The sequence below is a fragment of the Vipera ursinii genome (genome assembly GCF_947247035.1).
Source record: "Vipera ursinii genome assembly, chromosome: 2".
In the NCBI taxonomy this organism is placed as follows: Eukaryota; Metazoa; Chordata; class Lepidosauria; order Squamata; family Viperidae; genus Vipera; species Vipera ursinii.
In genome coordinates, this window is record NC_139513.1 from 217,245,346 (window position 1) to 217,269,555 (window position 24,210).

Here is a 24,210-nt window from a genome sequence, read left to right on the forward strand (position 1 = left end):
TATTTTTCTGATCCTCCATAGCAGGATACCTAACTTTGCTTTTTAAAAAAAAATGATTGCATTTTTAACCATTTCTGTCTCCTAGGAAGTCATGGAATTACATACCAGAAAGGCAAGATCCACAATATACCAGTAACAGTAAAACACTCTAAATAATGCTTTAAAACGTCTGAGCAAAGAAGTAAATTTTAAACAGGTGTGAAAGTGATAACTGTATCAATGCTATTTCATCTTTAGTGAATTCCTGAGTTTATGGATACTATAAATAAATTTGTAAAGACTGGGTCTGTAGGAATATGGGAAGCTTTATTTTTAAAATATTATCAGTGATAAAGTGTGATTTGAACTGGTTTGGTGTACTAGTTAAGGGAAGCAGGCTAGAAATACGGAGACCTTAAGTTCTTGACCCATCTTAGGCACAAAGCCACCTGGCTGGCAATAGGCCAGTCATTTCCTCCCAGCCCTAGGAAGAAAGAAAGAAAGAAAGAAAGAAAGAAAGAAAGAAAGAAAGAAAGAAAGAAAGAAAGAAAGAAAGAAAGAAAGAAGAGGAAGGAAGGAAGGAAGGAAGGAAGGAAGGAAGGAAGGAAGGAAGGAAGGAAGGAAGGAAGGAAGGAAAATAAGAGCCATGATTTAACTCCTAGAAATACATTAGTTAAAAATAAGTTTAAAATGATGTAAAACTATATAACTTGCAGAATTCCTTCCTACCACATCAGCCTTTGCCCTTTCGAACCACACAAGAGGACATGTTGCTCCTTCTAAATCAAACTGGATGCTATTTGGCCCAATGTTGAAGTCGTTGCTATAATTTATGGAAGAATGCAGCGGTTTTGTTGAAACGTTATCTGAAGTAACTCAAGTCACAAGTGAAAGACTGAGCACTTCTTCATTCTCTCTGCTCCATTCCTTGCTCTAGAGAGGTTAAGATGACAAAAATGTGCAAGTAGGTTGGCTGCTTTCCACCACAAATATATAAACAAGCAACAATTTGTAAGGAAGTTTGGCTGTCATGCTAACTAAATTATGGTGTACATTTGCTTGTATTATATTCCATAGAAAAATCTTTCACCATTCTATCCTTAAGATAGCCAATGTAAAACAGAAGTTTTTATAGTTGTATCTTATACAAGTTTGTTCTGAATCGATTTGATCTAAGCTTTTTCCCTTATATTCAAGTACTCTTCCTCTTTCAAAAATTTCATGCTAAACCTACCGCACTCTATCCAAGACTTCCAAAGAAGAAAAGAAATCCATCAAAATTGCAATAGATGTCATTCTGCACACTTATGCAACACAGTTTGTAAGTTCCCACAAATAACGCTCAGTGATAAAGTTCTCAGTGTTTAGATTAAAGTTCTCAGTGCTAGATTATAGAAAAAAGTATTGCTGTTCTCTTTAATCATTATTCTCACAAGAAAGGACCCAATTTGAAAGGGAGACCAATAGTTCTTCTCATTCCTCTTGTCTTTTGCTTGCGCTATAAAAAGGGAGGATGACAACATATATTTGAAAGCCTGGCTTATCTAATAGAGGGCCTCCCTGTTGGAAGATTAAAGGACTGAAAAAGGTTTTATGGAGGCCAAAATAATTAGTTATGAATTCTTTTTGCTAAATGTAGTGCCTTACATCTACCATAGTTTTTGCTCACAACATAGAACAGCCCTGTTTGTGTCTATTGAAAATGTGCCCTTCGTGGAATAATTTATTTGAAAGATGATACTGGATGTAATCTGGTGATTTTTAAGCTAGGCAGTCTTTCAGTAGGTGAAAACAGAACTATATCTTGATTATTTATGCTTGCTGAAAGGTTTCTGGAAATTTCCATGCTTTTTTCCTCAACTCATTAGAGAACAGCTTCATAGTTATCATTGCATAAGTTCCTAAGGAGGGTTTTTATTAATTATGGATCTGGAGTGATAAGATTCTCTTTTTTTACTTAAGGCTAAGAGCTTAAGTAGGTCCAGGGTTTTTTTTCTCATAGAACGCTCAGAACGGAGTTCCGGCACCTTTTTTGGATGGAACCTTGTAGGGTAGGCAAGGCGGGTTGTATGACATGTGTGAGTTCCGGCACCTTTTTCTTTTAGAAAAAAAGCACTGAGTAGGTCTTACTTTTAATTTAGTATATGTGCTACTCTATGCATTATGGTTTAGCAGTAAGTGTGAACCAAAGCTCAAGGGCTCAGACCACAACTTTTTCAACCTGTAGAAAACTTGTTATCCCCATTTTTCTTTCAGTCTGGCAAATTTTATCTACATTCCTTTTAAAAAAGACATAGGAACCTACATCTGTGTGCCTGTTGCCACATTATTTTACAGTGTTTAGAGACAGAGCCTGCCCAATTGAGTAATATTTTACCACTATCATCCAAATAAACTCAATATGGCATTTCAAGAAATGTAGATATCACCGCTAGTAATTAACTGAACAAAATTTAAATAGTTTGCCACAGGAATTATTTACATATTGGAAATGTTGCAGTTCAAAGAGTTGAGATTGTTAAGTGTACACTTCTTAGTTATCCATAATTAAGTATTTTTAGCTACAGTTCTTACTATCAAGGGACTCTTCTCTAAACAAATAAGCTCTCAGTGGCTTTTTCCTTCACAAGTTCCCCTTAACCTTGATCCTAACTAATCTATCACAACAAGGAACAAATGTTGTATAGCAGAAAATCAGCTTCCGTTTCTTTATACAGTCTCTGGCTTCTAGATTAAATCAGCTATTTCAAGTAGTGCTTGTTCATATTCTCCTTGCTTGAATCCTTTAGTATTGGTTTGTACTATCTGCTAGAAAGTTTACTCATACCTTATTATCAGTTCATGATTACTCACCTTCTTTAATTAATAATTCCTTTGAGTATTCTTGTAGTAGCTTTGTCTTTTTCTAGCATTCTCACTTATTCTTCAGTTCTGAGCTTTGTTCCTATCAACCATTAAATCTGGTTGTTCTCTTCTTCAGACTTCAGCAACTGACCTCCCATTAGTCATTCTAAATAGATTCCTGAAAGCTGCCACCTGTAGCAAATTAGCTATGGCAGCTATTCTGTAACTATGACCAATTCAGAGTACAAAGGTAGGCTTTATAATCTTAGTCAATGACTATTCTGATACATAAATGATAAAAAACATTAATACCATCCTCCACCCGTAACCACCAAAATCTAATATACAAACTAATTCTAGGAAAACAGGAATAAAACTCTAGGGAGCATAGATTATAAATTTAGACACCATATTATGTATTTATTTGATTGATGCTTCACCTTTTGCTCACAAACTGAATAAAGTTTACATAGAATTCCCCTCCTCTCATTTTTTGCACAATAAAAATAAACCCTTGAAATAGGCTGAACTAAGAAAGAGCGGCTGGTTCAAAGTTACCTTATCACATGGTTGTCAAACTTGCTGCGTCACGTGACGTGTCGTGATGTATTGCAACTTTTTTTGCATTGCCGGAACTGGGGTAGGCGTGGCCTCCATATGATGCAACCAGCTTGCGGGCCAGCAGTTTGACACCCCTGACTTATCAGCTTCTATAGCTGAGGTTGGATAGCTAAGCCAATGGCTGTCTTCTATGGGTGTAGAAGCTCCATCCACAACTATGGAGAAGTTTCTTAGCTTACTATAGTTAACATTAATATGAGGACAACATACCGTAATACAAATTTGAATATAAACATGACAGCCAGCATTTGATCTTGTTTTGTTTCTTTATGTATTTGAAATGAATGCATCGTATGTATTTGTCATGTTCTTTAAAGAAGAAGTTATAAATAAAAAAAGCTTGCCAATAAATCTTGGGCATTTTTGTACATGTATTTGTGTATGTGTGTGTGAGGAAGTGTTCAAACACCTTTCCAAGTAGTTTGTCCTTTTAGAATTGCTGTAGATTTTCATTATAGTTTTCCTGAGGAACATTTGTATTATAACTTATATTGAAAGGGCTGTCATGATTTTTTGTTTGACTATACATGGGCATTAATTTTTTTAAAAAATGAATCTGGTGTAATTACCAGTTTGCAAAATGAATTCCTTCAGGGTTTGTACTCTACCCATTAGTAAAAGAGATAAGTTGAAATGTATTAAAATTTCACTGTGCAACTGGGAGTTTTTGTTCACAGTAAATGTGTTAATGTTTCTTCATTGCCTGACTGTTTGTGTTTAAATTTAGGCAGCATGCCCAATAGGGATAAAATTATAGGATAAAGCAATGTATAAAAGGAAGTCCTTAAAAGAGAACCAATAACATTTATTTCTAATCAGCATTTACACATAATAATATTTGTCCTTGATTGTAAAAGAAAGTTTTATTGAAACCTGTTTTTCCCCCTCTGGTGCCGAAATTTAAAATACATGAGCAATGTCTAACAGTTCTTGATAGCATGGTCTCTTATTATTGATTCACAATTTTTACAATCATAAATAAAGACTTGGAATATTTTAAATATATTTTAAAAGATTGTAAATCCAGTGATTATTAATTTTGTGCAATATAACAATAGCACTTCAGTTCCTATACTTGTGTATTTTGCATTATTTTTGAATGTGAAGCATATTGAAGACTCTATAAATTTTTCTGAAATGTAGGAATCTATTTTCCAAGGTATAATGTTTAAAATATTATCTTTCTTATTCAGGATTAATTGCTAGTTTGTCAGCAACTTTGAAAATCTAAGGAACAGGATGAGTAAGTAAAAGTCCCAGAAAGTTAAGAAATCTGTTAATCAAAGTTCCATGGATGGAGTAAAAGATTTAGGATGCTAGAAAAGCAGCCTCTTCTTGGAAGAGTAAATGTTAAAAGGGTCTTAAAGTTTTAGCCTACAGTCCTTAAGGAAGAATAGGGAATTTCCACATGACCGTCATTTGCACTCTCTAATTTTTCAGGAAACAAGTTTTTAGATAAAACAAGATCTCCTCTGTCAACCTTGCAATGCTAAGACTAGGAAGCAAATCCTGTTTCTTCCTAACAGCACAAGTAACCACAGTCCTACAAAAGGCCAAATTTTCTCAGTTCTATTCTCTATGGAAAGGGATATCTATCCATTCTGCCATGCATGTTCTTGTTGTGTGTATTTGTGTGGTGGTAAACACATCAGATCACATTCCTCTAAAATGTGGGCAAGGAGCAGCTGATGTCCATAGCTTCAGAGGTGGGGAGAAACAAGATTTCTTGCAAATGGAAAGTTGCAAACTCCTAAGTGCCACAGTGTTTAAAGTTAATACTAGTTTTAGAATCCAAACGCGCTGCAGAAATAAACCAGTTTAGGTCTTGACACCAAGCTGGCACGTGGTTTTGAAGTTAGTTTCAAACTGATACAAAGTTTATATGGGGAAGTGCGCTAAAATAAAGTATTCAAGATGAAAAGGTACGGAAATATGAAAGCTTTCCCCTTGGTTTGGCATACCAGGAGAAGCAACCTTCAAAAGGAAACAAAAGAAACAAGGATCAAGAGTTCTGTTGTGTTCTTCAATCCTGCAAACTAAACCCAGTTTACCATGGATACTTTGAATTGACAGATACATACTCCCTGCGTTTTACATATTGGAATGCATTGGGCAGTTTGGCTACCTAAGTACTTTTCCTGTGACTTCTTTCAGTGTCTGGAAAGAAAATCAACTCAAGTGGAGGGGGCAGGTCTCGAGGATAACATTTGGGGTGAGTTTGACCCTGTGACTCTGGATGATGTGGACAGGATCATGGGTAAACTGAGTGCTACCACTTGTTTACTTGACCCATGTCCCTCCTGGTTGGTTTCAGCCGCCTGGGAGGTGACAGGGGGCTGGCTCCAGGCAGTTGTCAATGCTTCTTTGATAGAGGGTGTCTTCCCCTCTGCCTTGAAAGAGGCGGTGGTAAGGCCCCTCCTCAAGAAGCCTTCCCTGGACCCAACCTTGTTGAATAACAACCGTCCTGTCTCCAACCTTCGCTTTGTAGCAAAGGTTGTTGAGAGTGTGGTGGTGTGTCAGTTCCCGCAATTCCTGGAGGAAGCGGACTATCTGGACCCATACCAGTCCGGTTTCAGGTACGGCTACAGCACGGAAATGACATTGGTCACACTGGTGGATGACCTCTGGCAGGCCCGAGACAGGGGCTGTTCCTCTGTCCTGGTCCTACTTGACCTCTCAGCAGCTTTTGATACCATCGACCATGGTATCCTGCTGCGACGGCTCGGGGGGTTGGGAGTGGGAGGCACTGTTTTACAGTGGTTCTCCTCCTACCTCTCGGGCCGTTCGCAGTTTGTATTGGCAGGGGGACAGAGATCCACCCCGAGGCCCCTCACTTGTGGGGTGCCCCAGAGGTTGGTTCTCTCCCCCCTCCTGTTTAACATCTATATGAAGCCGCTGGGTGAGACCATTCGCGGCTTTGGGGGTGAGGTATCACCAATATGCGGATGATACCCAGTTGTTCATCTCCACCCAGAGCCAACCCAGTGATGCCCTTGACGTGATGTCCCGGTGCCTGGAGGTGGTACGGGTCTGGATGGGTAGGAACAGGCTCAGGCTCAACCCTTCCAAGACTGAGTGGCTGTGGATACCGGCATTTCATGTTGTCCAACAAATTCCATCTCTTTTAATGGGGAGGAGGTATTGCCCCCCTCAGAAAGGGCTCGCAACTTGGGTGTCCTCCTTGATTCACGGCTCAACCTGGAAGATCATTTAACTGCCATGACCAGGGGGGCCTTCGCACAGGTTCGCCTAGTGCGCCAGTTGCGCCCCTTCTTAGACTGAGATGCCCTATGCACGGTTACTCATGCCCTCGTCACCTCTCGTCTGGATTACTGCAATGCTCTTTACATGGGGCTGCCCTTGGAGAGTACCCGGAGGCTTCAACTGGTGCAAAATGCAGCCGCGTGGGTGCTTATGGGAGTATCTCGGTACTCCCATGTTACACCACTCCTGCGCGAGCTGCATTGGCTTTCGGTTGGTCTCCGAGTGCACTTCAAGGTGCTGGTAATAACCTTTAAAGCCCTACATGGCTTAGGCCCGGGGTATTGGCGAGACTACCTGCTGCCATTGTCAACCTTCCATCATCCGGTTCGCTCCCACAGAATCGGCCTCCTCAGGGTGCCGTCTGCCAGGCAATGTCGGCTGGCGGCCCCCAGGGGGAGAGCCTTCTCTGTGGGCATGCTGACCCTTTGGAACGAACTACCTCCGGAGCTGCAGATGGCCCCTGACCTTCCACCGTGACCTGAAGACTTGGTTGTTTCAACAAGTGGGTCTGGATTGACTACGCATTTTAATTAGGTTTTACTGGGTTTTAAATTGTCATGTCATCATTGTATTTACTAATTTAATTCTTTTTAAATTTTCATTCTATGTTTTTTCTTTTTAATTTTTATTGTTGTGAGCTGCCCTGAGTCCTTAGGGAGAAGGGCGGCATATAAATTTAAGTAGGTAAGTAAATAAATAAATAAATTCAACAGGCAGACTATTTCATAAACTAATTTGAAAGAAACAAGGGCTCTTGCTTAGAAATTAGAATTAATACAGCAGTGTGATTATAGAAATAAGCACTAAGAGTGTTGCTCTTCTGTATTATTCTGGCTCTATGGACACTCAAGGATTAGGAAGGAATATGGGTAGCTGATAAGCAACAAGGTACTTTATGTATTTTGTATGAATGCAGTAAATTATATTTGGCTAAGCACATTTTTACTTCCATATTTCTTGTCATGTATTTAGGGAGAATGAAGTATTCCTTCTGTAAATATGCCATTGTGGAATGTGTATGTCTTTCTGAATGTTCAATGAAACATCTTTAATTCAGTAAATCTGCAGAACAACCTTGTGTTTGACAAAGGTATATTTTCATAAAGTGTGTTTCCTTGCAGATGTTTCACTACCAAAGTAGATAACATCATCAGTGCATCTTGGTGTTCTTAATGATCTCTGAATTTGGGGCACCGATGATGTTACCTAGTTTGGTAATGAAATATCTGCAAGAAAACCACCAAGCAAGGACCCCACAATTTAACCCCGAGTTACAAATATTCTTTTCTATTTGTAAAATGTATGTACCTAGCGTTTCTGCAAAAAACCTGACCCCTTCTGATTCTTTCAATATAGATTTTCCAGATCGTTGTATTTTACCTTTTATAGAACATTCCCCAAGAATGAAAGCATGCTTTTTCATAAATAAAAATGTTTATGTAAGTATACTTATTTTTATAGTACAATATTGTATTTTGAAAACATATCTTTTATTTTCTAGCATGTCTTCATTCTTAGGTTTCCCTAAAGAATAGTTTTGAGTAGCTTTGCAAAACATTCTGAGCATTAATGGTTTGCTTAAAGAGAACATTTGTTCTCTGCCCAGAATATTATATCTTGTTAGTATTCTTGTCATCATACAATATTAGTACTGTTTTCCTGAATGCCATAGAGAAATATAATGATATTAGCACCTTTCAAATTGTATTAGGGAAAGTAAATACAAGCTGGAAACAGTGCTAATGTAATGTGATGTAAAGCTGGTGATACAATGCTAAGATTCACTGAATCACTCAAAAACTACATATGACTGATACAGAGTGTGAACGTAGGAAATATGCAAGAGCACTCAGCAATATTGAAATGCAAAGGGAACCACCAAGATCAGCATCACACTTTTTGTTCTAAAGGAATGTGTTCCCAGAAAAAGTGAGTCTTTGCAAACTTGCTCAAATTTTTGAATAAAGTTGTTTAAGCAATTTCTTAAAATATTCACATGCTATAATTCCATTATCAAACATATTTGTCAATGTTTACACATTATAGATACCATCAATAGGAACTGCTTTGCATTCTTCCCAGAGATCTGTGTGTTGCATTATATTCTTGTAGGAAACACTGAAGCTTAATGAAAAGACAGTTCAGTTCATATAGAACAGGGGTCTTCAAACGTGGCTCTTTTAGGACTTGTGCTCTTTAATTCCCAGAATTCCTCAGCCAGTGTGCCTGGCTGAGGAATTCTGGGAGTTGAAGCCCACAAGTCATAAAAGGGCCAAGTTTGAAGACCCCTGATACAGAACATCCAGATACCTGCGTGACAAATATTCTTCTAAAGATATACAGAAAATTTTATTAATGGGTTTAAGAGAACTTTGTGGGATTGTAGGAGAAAGAATTGCAGAATCTGGGGTTGGAGTGAAAAGAGGGATCAGCCTAGAATGCTTCCATAGCCACAAGCAAACAAAGTCCAACATGTTTGAATGCCATTCACTCTTATATAACTCTAACCAGGTGCTGACTATTCATTGAGAAGATTCCTGTGAATTACCCCTTGTTGTTTGAAGTAGTCCGTGAAATTCTTTCTTTCTTTTTAAATAAATAAAAGTAAAAGACATGGAGCCACTCAGGAAGTAGTCTAAGGTGGGAGCATATTGCCCACGGAGACAGCCATTACGATATTTCCATCTGGATTTGTTAATTTTTGGATAAAAATATAAAATCTCTAAATGGCATCTTAACTGAGTGATAAATGGCAATATACTTAGTATTTTGTACATAGAAAAGAACTATTAATTCCTTAGTTAAGATACCATTTAGAGAATTTAACAAATCCAGATGGAAATAATGACTGTCTCCATGGGCAATATGTTCCCACTTGAGACTATTTCCTGAGTGGCTCCATGTCTTTTATGATAGATGTATATATTCTAAAGCTGAATAAAACAACTTATTAAGCCATATGAAAACAGAAACTGAGTGTAACGCTGGCTGAGGAATTCTGGGAGTTGAAGTCCACAAGTCATAAAAGGGCCAGGTTTGAAGACCCCTGGACATACAAGTTTCCCTTCCTTTATGGGAATTTGCGTTAAGTAATTGATAATTTTCATCATAAAAAAGAGAGATTTGTATCAGCTAATTCACTTTGTGCCAGAGATTCAAAAACATGCCAAGACGTCTCGCCAAAACATTTTTTTTTGCCAAAACCCCTGTCTTCATTCACACATTTATTATCATAGTTGTTATAGTTAGGCATCCTGTTTCCCTCTTAACATCACAACTGTAACAGCTACCACTGTTATTAGAAGGTGAAAATGTAGGGACTTCGTGTCCAGTGCCCTTACCCAAAAAGAAAAGGATCTGTCTAACACTAGGAGCAAAGCTGGACATGTTACTTGTATCAGTTGGCTTTAATGTAATAAAACCCTACTTCTGACTGTCCCACTTCCTGTGTAGGTAAAACTGAGTTATGGATTATGCTTCAAGAGAACATCTGTCTATAGCAATGTGCCTATCTATTCCAGATGACAGCTGTAATGTTAAAATTATATATTTGCCTGTTGTGTTATTGGTATGTTTAACATTAGATATTACTTTAACTTCTCCAACTTAGTCAATTTTTTAACCAAATTTTTAATGTTTGAACAGGTCTGTAGGGTATTAGTTTTAGGAGGAAGGGAGAAGTTCAGATCTATCATAGAAATATCTGCAATCCATTCCATAGGTGAATTATTCCTATTTTAATTGTAGTGCTGTGCTGCTCTGTTTTGAAGTGCACTGCAGGGCTCTGTATGGCACTGATCTTTGTTTTAAATGATGAAATATGAGTTACGTGTCATTTTTTTTACTTTGGGCACCAAGCAGCCTACCTTGTGAGCTGTTGAATTTTAAAGGGGTGTTTTCTTGTAGTCTGATCGGCCAATATAGAGAAAAATAATGGTCTGAGCCAAAAGAATCATTTTTCCTCTCTCCACAAACTTTTCCAGGTGGCATTTCCCTTGATTTTGGCCACTGCTGTCATTAATGCATGTTGGACTAAGCCAACCTGCCACAATTTTACCTGCAGGAACCCATGTGTCTGTGTGATGCTGACCTGCCTTAAAATTAGGCCGCTGAATTGTTGCAGTAGGTGAACTTCATGTAATCTCCAGTTACAAGATTCCATTATTATCTATTGCATTTCAAACAATTAATACCAGGTTCAGCTCATCAATTTTTCTCTCCCCCCCCCCCCATTGTACAAACAAGAGTAATTTCATCAACCACAGTATCAATTCATCAATTCTTTTCTCTGTCAGCACTAGCATTTTAATCAATTAATACAGGACTGATTCATTGGTTCTCAGGCCGCCCCACGCACATCCAGCCCCTGTTACTGAAAAGAGACCATACCATTAATGCTAACATGCTGTAATATGATATCAGACAGAATTTTTATATCCTTGAATTAGACCCAGAGGCAGGCATAAAGAGGAAATAGCTAAGAAGCGGTGCTGGAATTATTGTTGCTCAATAAAATCAAGTGCTTTATTTTTAGGATGATTTCTCCTCTTTAAGCACAATTTTAGTTAGAAATAGGGTTTTAAAAGAAAAATGACTCCATGATACGTTTTGCATGAAGTTGAATCTGAATGGAATTAGGACATCTTAAATGCTATTATAAATGCGTTCTTCGAGGCATTTATGAACTTTTATTTATTTTTATTTATTTTTATTACATTTATATCCCGCCCTTCTCCGAAGACTCAGGGCGGCTTACAAGCTTAGCTTGTAAGCTTAGCTTGAACTTGATGGAAATGCAAGAAATACTTTGTCTGGTGGCCATTGGCCATCTAGAAAATGTACTTGATGTTCCAACTACTTGTGGATTATTTAGATCAGAGGTCCCCAACCTTTTGGGTACCAGGGACTGGTTCCATGGAGAGAGGTTTTTCCGTGGACTGGAGGGTACATGGTTTTGTGTGCTTCTTGCATCCCACGGATGGGGCTTTGCTTGTTTGTGCGGATAGGTTGCTGCCATGCCACAGCTCAGTACTGGTCCATGGACCAGGGGTTGGGGACCTCGGATTTAGATGGCATAGTTAAATGCTTCCAGAGCATCCTAGCTAAGATTTCATTTCGGTCCTCTTCCTGCAACTCTGCTGTAATAACTCCTTGAATAGTTATAATATTTGTTTTGTCTTTCTATTGGTGGAAATGAGTTTGCATTTACTTTATCAAAATGAATGCTGACTTGTTATTCAGGTGGAATTGATATCTCTAGTAAATTTTAGTATTATGCTACTAGACAGTAATAACTAACGTTCTCAATTTGTTTGACAGCTCTCATTTAATATACCGGTAGTAACAATTCAGAATATTGTGAAATTTGTTTTCTGTGTCTAATCATCTAGACAATCATCCAGGTTTATGTTCAGGTGTATTTAAGCGTTTGTTCACATTAGATGTTGTCTCTGACTATTTATCACCTGCACAGAGACACACAGTTTCTCCCCCCCCCCTTTGAATAAATTTGGGAACATGCTTTTAGACAGCTCATCCACTCAAAATTACTTTGAAGTGTGTTAGGCCATGAGATTGATCTCTTTACTCTCATTGGCCCTCAGTTGTTTCTACAATTGTACAGTGTAATCTGGACGTACAGTTGTAGTCTAATCATTTTCAGTTCTTAAAAGAAACTTACCTTGTGAGTTTTAACCCCTCCCCTCTTTTTTATTTCTTCCTTAAAAGCCCACCTTGAGACATATTCATTTATTACTGATATTTCCATATTTTTACTACAAACAGCCTTTAGCAACATACAACCAAGACATCAAGAGTTAAAAAAAAATCTAAGTAGTATATATTAAAGTAGCACTAACCAAAGGAGGAACATCTTAAAAATACCCCACCCTAACATGTTCTCAATGCCCTTTCTTAAAGTCGACATTTTGCTACTTTATGGAAATGTGTTAGGCAAAAGTAGCTTTTACATGTGAGGGCAGATTCAGCTACCAGATGGATGCCACCATTGAGAAAGCTGTGCTGAAGGATCCCAGCAGAAGGATTTCCTTTGGAATTTGGGCTCTCAGCAAGTTTATTTTTCGTTTTGATTCAGATGAGCTTTTCCAAAGTATATATGTTGGTGTGCAATCTGTTGAGTTATACTTATAACTTACAGTTGCTTATCTTTAAAAAAAAATAAAGCTTTCCATGAAGATGCCATTTAGTGAATTTATTAACAAACAATTCATTATTTTTATTTATTTAGCAGTATTAATGCAGTTTATTCCATGCCATATCCTATTGATTACAAATATAAAATTAGTAAAATGTTCTTGACTTGTTAAACATGTATTGTGTTCTGCTTAGTGTATCTTGTCACTATCATAAACTCTCAGACAGAGATAGGGAAAATGCATTCTTGGCAAGTAGCTGCCATTTTCATAATCTTCAATTGACATAACATTATTTGACTTTTTTTTAGTTTGAAAAATTACATAATATTTGCTAGAAATCAATATTATTTTCATCATACAAATGTGCAGTTCTATTGTAACATTACATATTTAGCATAAGCAAACCCAAATTATGTTCATATACACATGTAAGAATTCCATCATGATATCCTTAATGAAAGAAAGACCCATTCCTGGGTCAGATTTAATGTACTCATTCTCAAATGCCACAAGGAAAAATGGAGATATTCCAAAATGTGTTGGAAAGCTCTACCGATCCTTGACTATTACTTCTGGTCATAAAAACCAGCAGCAGATCTATATCAATTCTGGTGCTGCAACAGATTAATTCATTTCCATTGGTTGAAATGGAAATAAAATTGTTCATATGTTTAAAAAAAATCAAGGAGCGATGATGAGAAATAAATGCTACTACTTCCTTCTGTTCTTACTTTAGATGCCGTCGTGTAGCAAATATAAATGTTTTATTACTATGCTATTCTGTGCAGACTTACTAACAAGAAATCTTATTGAGTTCAGTAGGACTTACTCTGCTACAAGGGATATAATATTCCACCACTAATGCATTTAAAATCAGGATATTGTTAAGCATCCCAATTATATACAGGCGATCCTCACCTTACAACTATTTATTTCATGATTATTATTATTATTATTATTTATTAAATTTTTATACCGCCCTTCTCCCGAAGGACTCAGGGCGGTGAACAGGACATATCTTAAAACTACAAAAATACAAAAATTAAAAAAGAATTAAATTATTACCCACAATAAAAACAATAAAAATATATATAAATATTAAAACCCTAAGTGATTCCCCATCAGGCCAGGCCAGCTTGTTCAAATAAATGGGTCTTTAACCCGCGACGGAAGGAGCGGAGATCCGGTGCCATCCGGAGCTCAACCGGCAGCTGGTTCCACAAAGCCGGAGTGCCCACAGAGAAGGCCCTCCCCCTGGGGGCCACCAGCTGACATTCTCTGACTGGAGGCACCCTGAGGAGGCCTTCTCTGTGGGAACGCACGGGGCGGAGGGGAGTCGACGCCGGCAGCAGGTGGTCCCCGAGGTATTCCGGACCCATGCCATGTAAGGACTTAAAAACCATCACTAAGACCTTGAACCTCACCCGGAAGACAACTGGTAACCAATGCAGCTCGCGGAGCAAAGGTGTAACATGGGAGTACCGGGAAACTCCCAAGACAACTCTCGCGGCCGCATTCTGTACCAGTTGGAGCCTCCGAGTGGTCTTCAAGGGAAGCCCCATGTAGAGAGCATTGCAATAGTCAAGACGAGAGGTCACAAGCGCATGAGTGACCGTACACAGGGCATCCCGGTCTAGATAGGGCTGCAACTGCCGCACCAGGCGAACCTGTGCGAAAGCCCCCCTGGTCACGGCTACTACATGATCTTCTAAGGTAAGCCGTGCATCAAGGAGGACTCCCAAGTTGCGAGCCCTATCTACGGGGGGGTAAAGACTCACCCCCATAGAAAGTGATGGAACGTTTTGAATGTCCTGGGATGCCGGAATGTACAGCCACTCAGTCTTGTCAGGGTTGAGTTGAAGTCTGTTCCTCCCCATCCAGACCCGAACCGCCTCCAGGCAACGGGACATCACAGCGAGGGCATCACTGGGGTGGTTTGGGGTCGAAATGAAAAGTTGGGTATCATCAGCATATTGATGATACCCAACTCCAAAACCACGAATGATCTCACCCAGCGGTTTCATGTAGATGTTGAACAGGAGAGGCGAGAGAACTGAACCCTGAGGAACTCCACAAATGAGAGACCTAGGGGCCGATCTCTGCCCCCCTGCCAACACCGACTGCGAACGTCCCAGGAGATAGGAGAACCACCGAAGAACTGTGCCTCCCACTCCCAATCCCCTGAGACGCCGCAGCAGGATACCATGGTCGATGGTATCGAAAGCCGCCGAGAGGTCTAATAGGACCAGGACAGAGGAATATCCCCTATCCCGGGCCCTCCAGAGATCATTCACCAGAGCGACCAATGCCGTCTCCGTGCTGTACCCGGGCCTGAAACCCGATTGGTACGGGTCCAGATAATCCGCTTCATCCAGGACCAGAGGGAGCTGATGCGCCACCACACTCTCAACAACCTTCGCAAGAAAGCAAAGGTTGGAGACTGGACGAAAGTTGTTCAAGACAACAATCTTGGCAAAAGTGACTTGTGACCCACCCTTGAAGTTACAACCGACGCACCCATTCCTGCAATTGCATGATTGTGATTCAGGCACTTGGCAACTGATTCGTATTTATGAAGGCTGCAACTTCTTGAGGTCAGATTATCATGATTTTCGACCTTCCAAGCTAAGTTTCCAACAATCACAATCAATTGGGGAAACTACATTCACTTAACAACTGTGTAATTCACTTAATGACATGATTTTCTAAATAACCAGGTGGGTGTGGTCACGTGATGAATCACTTCATGAACACATCGTTTATCGACCAAAATTCTGTTCCCAGTTGTGGACATAAATCAAGGACTACATGTAATGTTAAGATTGAAGTGTCTTCACATATTGTTGTTGTTGTTGAATAAATGAGCCAGGTGTTTAAAATACTTTCAAGTCTATTGATTTGCTGTGAAACACACATGCAACAACACCAGGCCCCAAATATAATGGAATATTCAGGCCATAATATTCAATTTGGATTTTCACAATCAACCTTGTGATTTCTTTTAATTTTCAGAATAAGAAGGAAGGAAAATAGAGATTTGTAAAAACAAACAAACCATATTTAAGCTTTAATAGAATTTCTCTAACAATTCAGTGGGCCATGGCTGATGCATCTATTTAAGCAACAGTAATCTGTTAAAAATATGAAGAAGAAAAAAAGAAATAAAAGGTGAAGGAAAGCATTTGTTAGCAAAAAAAGCTCTACTTTTTTCTACTCCGTTTTGCAGTACAATTAATTACTGAGTTCATTAATTAATGAACATATTAGAGAAAGACACCATTACTGACTAGGAGAGATCTGATATATTACTGAGTCAATAATGTATTGAACACTCAGAAGGACCTTTTGGTAGATTCTCCCACCCCCTTCATCTTGTAACCCACAGTCACATATATTATTCTTGCCTATTCAGCAGTTTTGTGGGTGCTCTTATATTTCATATTTCTAATTCCTTTAATCATTGATAGGTACAACAGTGTTTTACAACCTCACTAATGAACAATTGGTCAGTTGTCATTGGTTGGAGCATTTAAATGTCAGGTGCAATAGAGCAAGATTCACACACACACACACACACACACACGCACACACACACACTCCTTTAAACAGGCCCTTTTAAGAATATAATATAAAGCAGCAGCTGTAGAGGAAAAGATAGGCGATACTTTCAAAAAGCAATGATCACGGAAGAGATAATAAGATTTTATTAGAGACCAGCGAGCAAAGGAAATAATTTATAAAGCATGGTTTATGTTAATTCTTTTGGAAATAATCCACATTCTAAGAGAGAGAGAGAGACAGAGAAAGAGAGAGACAGAGAGAGAGAGAGACAGAGAGAGAGACAGAGAAAGTGAGGGAGGGAAGGAGAGAGAAAGAGATTCATTAGGTAGCTTTGGCTGAGAATGCTGACTAAGGGCAAGAGTCAAAAGGTTGTGTGAAGTATTCTGCACGGAGAAAAACCGGTGTTTTTCCATACAATTACACCCTTCCCGCTGCAGGCTATTGTATTTTCCAAGTTAAGTTCTTGAAAGTTCAGCTCTCTTCCTCTTGCATGGGGTGCATGCCAATTTATTCAAGAGAGAGAGAGAGATGCAGTTTGAAAAACAACGTGACATTTCTTTCTCTGTGTTAGCAAAAGATATAGCTCACACTCTGGCAATTTTTCCTGAGAAAGGATCCGATTTCCTGCATGTTCATGTGAAGTTGATCTCTATATATTCAGTGCAATTTGTTTCCTTATTTGCACAGTCCATTGTCTCTTTGCCAAACAAGACAGCAACTATTTGTGGAGGGCAGGACAGATGACACCTAGGGCATGTTTTTCACTCCCCTTCCAATTCCCTTCCCTGTTGAAACTCATAACAACAAAGTCATAATATTTTGTAGGTAATAAGCACATAATTCTACGCTATTTGACGTGCAAAAATTTAATGGATTAGATTAGATTAGATTAGATTAGATTAGATTAGATTAGATTAGATTAGATTACCGGTAGATGCATTAGAAATAAGAACTCACAATGGCTATTTGAGATACATGGCAGACCTTACCAACATTTTAATAAATTGCTTTCAAATTCATATAATTGTACTTCACATATCAGATTCTGTAGAAATTTGAATAACTGTCAAATTTCACTATGTCACCTTGAGATTTTACTCATCTGCTTAACATATTGATATTCCTTGATTTCTGAAATTTTCTAGGTTTCCCCTGACCTCCCGCAATAGAAATCTCCCAAGTGCCTGCTAAAATCTGCTTTACATGTATCAAAATGAACATGCCACAATACGCTATAGAACAGAGGTTCCCCAACTGTTTGGGCACCAGGGACTGGTTTTGTGGAGAGAGATTTTTTTTTCACGGACTGGAGGGGCGTGGTTTTGCGTGCTAACTGCATCCTGTGGATGGGGCTTCGCTTGTTTGCACGGACCGGTTCCTGGCATGCCACGGATGGGGGGGGGAACCCCCTGCTATAGAACATCCTCACTTCCTAGCAGGAGACTTCTTGTACGGTATTCTAAACAGATTTTTTCCCCAACATATTTCATTGTTACCCAATTTTTTGATTCCTGCCCCCAAATGGCCACAAGGCCCTTGTCTGTTTTACATAGTGTGCCTGTTGCAAGCAGGGTCCAGTTCATTGGCTATTTCGTAGAGGCAGGAGAACCTTTTCAACTGGGTAAATATTTACCATATTCTCTGTGCCTTTTTACCATGAATGCCTTAGTAATACAATGTTTATAATATTTGCCTTGTAAGTGGAGGGTGTCTGGTTCAAACTCCAGTAGAAACCTTTTCATTGTTTTTCCTTGCTTCCTCCCTCTTCCTAACACCTGAGTTTTTTCCCCCCTCTTTCCCCCTGATTTCTTACTTTTCCCTGTGCTATTTTTCAGCAGAAGTTATTTTATTGTTTTATCAGTCACTTGAGATAAGGAGAATTTTACTCCCAGCTCTCAAACAATCCATAGGGCTGTTTGGTATGTCAAAACCCTTCTATTTTCAAAGAAGATTTATACCCATTGTGCTGTTGCTGAATTCATGATAAAGATATCTCCAAAATATATTCAAGAGTGTTGGCAATAAGGAAGTGGGGGGGGAAAAACCCCGTAGTTGAGGCTGCTTGAATGCAAATTCTAAAACTTTAATTCTATATGTATACATTCAATTTAACTTTTTTGTGTGGGTGACAGATGCACCACCTATACAAATACATGTATAGATGTAGGCATGCATATTAAATACAGGTAGTCCGCAACTTACAACAGTTCATTCAGTGACTGTTCAGAGTTACAACGGCACTGAAAAAAGAGACCTAGGACCATTTTTCACACGAGCATTGCAGCATCCCTCACGGTCACAAATTCAGACGCTTGCTAACCGACTCATATTTATGACGGTTGGGTCATGGGATGCCCTTTTGCGAAATTCTGCCAAGCAAAGTCAATGGAGAAGCCAGATTCACTTAGCAACCTGTGCTACTAATTTAACAACTGTAGTGATTCACGTAACAACTGTGTTAAGAAAAGCTGTAAAAACAGGCCCAAAACTCATTTAACAAATGTCTCACTTAGCAAAATAAATTTTGGGCTCAATTTTGGTCGTAGGTCGAGGACTACCTGCGCAAATAACCCAAGAAGAACTGCCCATAGAAAGGACGGTCACTGATGCTTGCTAGCCAGAAAGGGCAGAGGCTACAACAATAGGGAATTTTCAATGGAAGAATGTAGTGTGTTGTTTGAACTGATAACCCTGCAATCTGTTGCTGGATGTTTCAGTTTGGTTACGATTTACTTAGGCTGAAACTGGCATAAGCCCAGGACAGCGGCTGCTTAAGTATTAAGTATGGATATGCCCTGAGTGTGCATCTGATTGCATCCTGAAGCACTAGCCTGAAACAACGATAGAGTTTTGCAGTTTTTTTAAAAAATTGCTAAAGTATCATTCAGGAATTTCACATATTATTGCAGTTGCTCCCACTCCCTCCCTTTGACCTTTGAAGAAATGATTGTATTCAAATTGGCAGAATGATCCTTTTCTGGCATTTCAGTACTTAGAGTACAATGTTAATGTGTGAACGTTGAATTTAATTTCCTTCATTTCAAAAGCCTGTTTGCAAATTAAGCCTAAATGCCTACCATACTTTTACTACTAGTCTTTAAAGGGCCCAGGGTCATCTTCAGTAGCCTTTAAAAAGTGAGATCTTGGCCTAAAATAATGTCTTGGTTATTATTTATGTATTTACTTCATATATTTTTAAATTACACAGCTTTTCCCTCCCAAGTGATGTCTTATTCTTATAAGGTGCATTTCAATCTTACCTACTTACTTTTCATTATAAGAAGGGCTCATATTTTTAAAGGAATTTTCTTTTTAAGTTGTCAAAAAGTGAACTTTCATAGTTTGGAAAATAAAGCAGTGATAGAGGCAAACTGAAGCTGGTGCAGACCTCCTGAGCTAGTTTTCTTCAATTCCTTCATCATTATATTGTGCTTAGAATAACAGAATAACATAGATGGAAGGGACTTTGGAGGTCTTCTAGTCCAACCCCCTTGTCAAGCAGAAAATCCTATACCACAGGTGTAAAACTCAATCACGTCATGTGATGTATTGTGATGTATCACAACATTTTTTGCCTTTGTGGAGCCGGGGTAGGTGTGGCCTCCGTGTGACGCATCCAGCCTGTAGGCCACCAGTTTCACACCTCTGCCCTATACCATTTCAGACAAATGCTGCCCAATTTCTTCTTAAAAATCTCCAGTGTTAGAGCACCCACACTTCTGGAGGCAAGTCATTCCTCTTATTAATTGTTCTCACTGACAGGAAATTTCTCCTCTGTTCTAGATTGCTTCTTTACCTGCCTTCAGGTACTTTGGAGAATAGCTTGACTCCGTCTTCTTCCTGAGATATTGGAACACTGCTATCACATCACCCCCTAGTCCTTCTTTACATTAAACTAGACATACACAGTACCTGCAACCATTCTTCATATGTTTTAGCCTTCAGTCCCCTAATCATCTTTGTTGCTCTTCTCTGCAGTCTTTCTGAAGTCTCTTTTTAGAATCTCAACATTCTTTCTAGAATCATCGACAGCTTAGGAACATATTAACTAAATGAAATCCTGATGCTTAAGTTGTATATTATTAGATATGTCTTCAGAAAAGAAACATGAGGTATTTAGAAATAGAATAAGGTGGGGAGTTAGAGGGATCTTTGTTATGTATTTAGATATCTTTCAGCACCTACTTCAACCTCAGTTTTAAGCAGTATGACATGTTACAATATGAAGTTATATCTGACTTTAAAAGAATCCTTTAGGCATTTTATAACCTAACAAGCAAAAATGTGCAACATATACATAGGTAAAGGTAAAGGTTCCCCCGCACATGCGTGCCAGTCGTTTCCAACTCTAGGGGCTGGTGCTCATCTCAATTTCAAAGCCAAAGAGCCAGTGCTTGTCCGAGGACATCTCCGTGGTCATGTGGCCAGCATGACTAGATGCTAAAGGTGCACGAAACGCTGTTACCTTCCCACTGTAGTGATCCCTATTTTTCTATTTGCATTTTACGTGCTTTCAAACTGCTAGGTTGGCAGAAGCTGGGACAAGTAACAGGTGCTCACTCTGTTACGCGGCACTCGGGATTGGACCCGCCAAACTGCCGACCTTCTGATCGACAAGCTCAGCGTCCTAACCCACTGAGCCACCGCGTCCCTAACATATACATATTGTCCCATATTTAAAATCTAAATGGTCTCCACTATAAATTATTTTTATTCATTTCCATGGTTGCGTGGTGATGAATTAATGCATCCTATAATTGAAGTAACTCAGGGATAACAATAAATTTTGCTCTTTATGATAACTCCTTGCATGAAATTTTTTATAAAAGCAAACATTTTATGTCAAAGTTTGTCCTCGTATTTTATTACACAAAATAATATTGCACAAAAATTAGAGAAATGGGAAGTTAAACTATTCTTCAATGTATACTTAAAGAATAAAAAAAAGCTTGTCATGTTTATGTTTCATGGCAAAGATCCATTGGAACTTACATGATATTTACATTAAGATTCTTCAGCCTCGGTGTTTCTATTGGGTTTCTATAAAATCTCCTCTGAAAAAAATTGGGAATCCTCCAGAATGAATATTTGATGAAATGGTAACAGAAGATATCAAACCTATTCTAAATGCACGGAAGGATTTTGAGGGCTCTTCCTCACATTGGTTTCTTCCACTTCCGAATTCTATTCTGCCAGAAGATTAAATATCAAATGGAGCTGTCCTTAAGATACAACTATTTAAAAGACAGGAACAGATTTCTCCTGTTTTTGTTTCTCTGCCCCCTCCCCAAAAGTCCTCTGGCACTGGGAAATGAATTTTTAGAGACTTCTAGACTAGCAGTTCAGACATCTGTCAAAATCTATCTCTCCAGCTCTGAAGAAGGTTCTGGAAGCTTGGTCCCAGGCCAGGAGAGAGGACAGAAGAGAGATTGGGGGAAATTTATTTTTGTGTACTAAGTTCTGGATTCCATGAACCATTCTAAGCAATCAGCTGCCAGGTCTGGGGAAAAGAGACAAAGAAACGTTCAACATTCCCAGATCTCCAGTTCAGGAGAATTGAAAACAAAACCTCTACCCAGCTGATGTTCATTTTCCATGTAGCATTTTCTATTCTACTCCTCTATAGGAGTAGAAAATCAGCAGGTAAAAAACAGGTGTTTTATGGTTTACCTGTTTCCTCTCTCAGCTGGGGGTCACTACATCTCCCTCAGAGCCTGACAGTTATTTGGGAGGTACATTTAAGCATAGGTTACCATTCTTATGAAAGGATATGAACTCTGTGTTGAGGTTTTTTTGAACACAGATGTTCCCCCCCACCAGAATAATACTAAATCCACATTTAGAAGTAACCTAAACAACAAATGACAGATGGGGGAACAGGGTGAAGCTCTCTCTCATTTCAGGGCATACACACTTGTATGCCTGTCAGGTATTAAGCCAGGCTAGTTAAAACATGTACTTAATACTCTTCTGACAGAGCAGTAAACCTGTGTTTAAAAGTAGCTTAACAAATAACAGACAAAGAGAGAGGTTGCACAATGGGGGAAGAGTCTTTCCCCACTATACTGTACTGTATTCCCTCACACTTGGTAAATGATTTTCAAACATGGGTTTAGCACTTTTCTGAAAGAATGCTAAACCCACTTGTTCAAAAGCATCCCAAACATCTACTCAGAGGCATGGGCCAAGGGGAGACTCTACTGTAAAATGGCTGAATTGATTCGCTCTCAAGTATCACCAAAACAACTGGTTAACTGATCCAGGTCTCCAAACTGGGGATTGGCTTATTACAGGAGGGGAACCATGTTGAAAGATCCAGATTCCTTGTGTTACCAGAAGAGTGGGTAGCAGCACAGGTCTGCAAGATAGAGCCCATATACAGGAGTGGACAGCTAAGTTCACAGCAGTCTAAAGTGGCTACACATGGTTGACATGTGGTTGGTGAACTATATCTCATTGTACCTGTTTGCTTAATCCTGGAACAGGCCAATGATAAATTACGATTGCCTCAGGTATGGGTTGGGAAAGATAGGGATACAACAGTATGTGGTCACGCCAGAAATAGTAGATAATAGATAGTTTTCTTTGGCATGTTAATACCGTGGTTAGGTCGAAATAGAAAAATGGCCTGATAATGTGTAGCTTTTGTAGCTTCCATGTTATGTGAATGTTATTATACTATGTGTACCTTTGTACATTAAATATAATGTGTTAAGTGTACACTGAGATCAGGTACATTGTGTCAAAGGTTGAACTATGGTTTTGGAAATCTACAGATCAATTCTAGCCTCAAAGTCAGTTGTTTTGATGCCATTAATCTCTTCAGATTAATTTCCTAAATTTGCAACACTGGCCTTCCTCAAAAATAATTTAAAGTTTTGTGTAGTGGGTTTTGGACCGCGTGGACCGCATGGAAAGATGCCAGGCAGATGAGTGCAGCATATCAGCTCTTCATTGTGGTCAGACTGAACTGGAACAAAGGGCTGCCTGAATCCCTTATATACCTGGCCAGGTACACCTCAGGCCAATCCCTTTAACTGAATTTCCCGCCGTCCGCAAGCGAGCCAATCCAGTCGCAGTATAGCGCCACCTGGTGGTGTCAGTGGCCACTGCTCATATGGTCACCCAACTATATACATCAATATACAAAACATAAAGAGTTATACATTTTGAGATAATGTATATAAAGAACTTTGATTCTTTGAATTACAGGGTTATTTCTTCTTCAAGTAAAGTTTTTATATATGTTGGTTTCACTTTTCTTGTTTTAGGCAATACGCTGCACATTGGTAAATTGCACATGTGAATGTTTCCAACCAGGGAAGATAAACCTGAGAACCTGTGATCAATGTAAACATGGCTGGGTGGCACACGGTAAGGACTTACCTGCTCTTTGTTTCTCGGGTTATGTTTTTCTTGTGTCTTTGTGTGCATGTCTGCAACTCTAGACATACGCATACATTGCTTTTGATCTAGAAAGATCTGCATGAAACAAAACTGTTTATAGTTATTGATTACATATAAAAAAACGAGCCTTCATCAACTGTTGAAAATAATAAAACTATTATTCTATTATTCTAAACCAAATGGAGCTAAGCAAGTTTATCCTCGAATCATTGAAGCGTCTTGATGGAAGATGACGAAGTCATAAATATTCTAAATACAGATAGTCCTTGACTTACAATCACATTTGGAACTGGAATTTCCATTGTAAGTTGTGGTGAAATTGGACCTGGTTAGGTTGGACCGGATTTCACAACAATTTTTTTGGCGATTGTTAAACGAA

The 24,210-nt window shown here is 38.9% G+C and overlaps 1 protein-coding gene across 1 annotated transcript in view; it reads left to right on the forward strand.

Moving 5' to 3' along the window:
* The window catches only part of BNC2 (basonuclin zinc finger protein 2), a gene marked incomplete at its 5' end in the record, with an annotated part of 300,006 nt that overhangs the window by 122,022 nt on the left and 153,774 nt on the right, over nt 1–24,210 (forward strand). Inside the window, one exon of the mRNA XM_083351595.1 lies at nt 23,696–23,798. Within this exon, the coding sequence (XP_083207721.1) occupies nt 23,696–23,798 (103 nt within the window). The remainder of the gene's footprint in view (nt 1–23,695; nt 23,799–24,210) is intronic.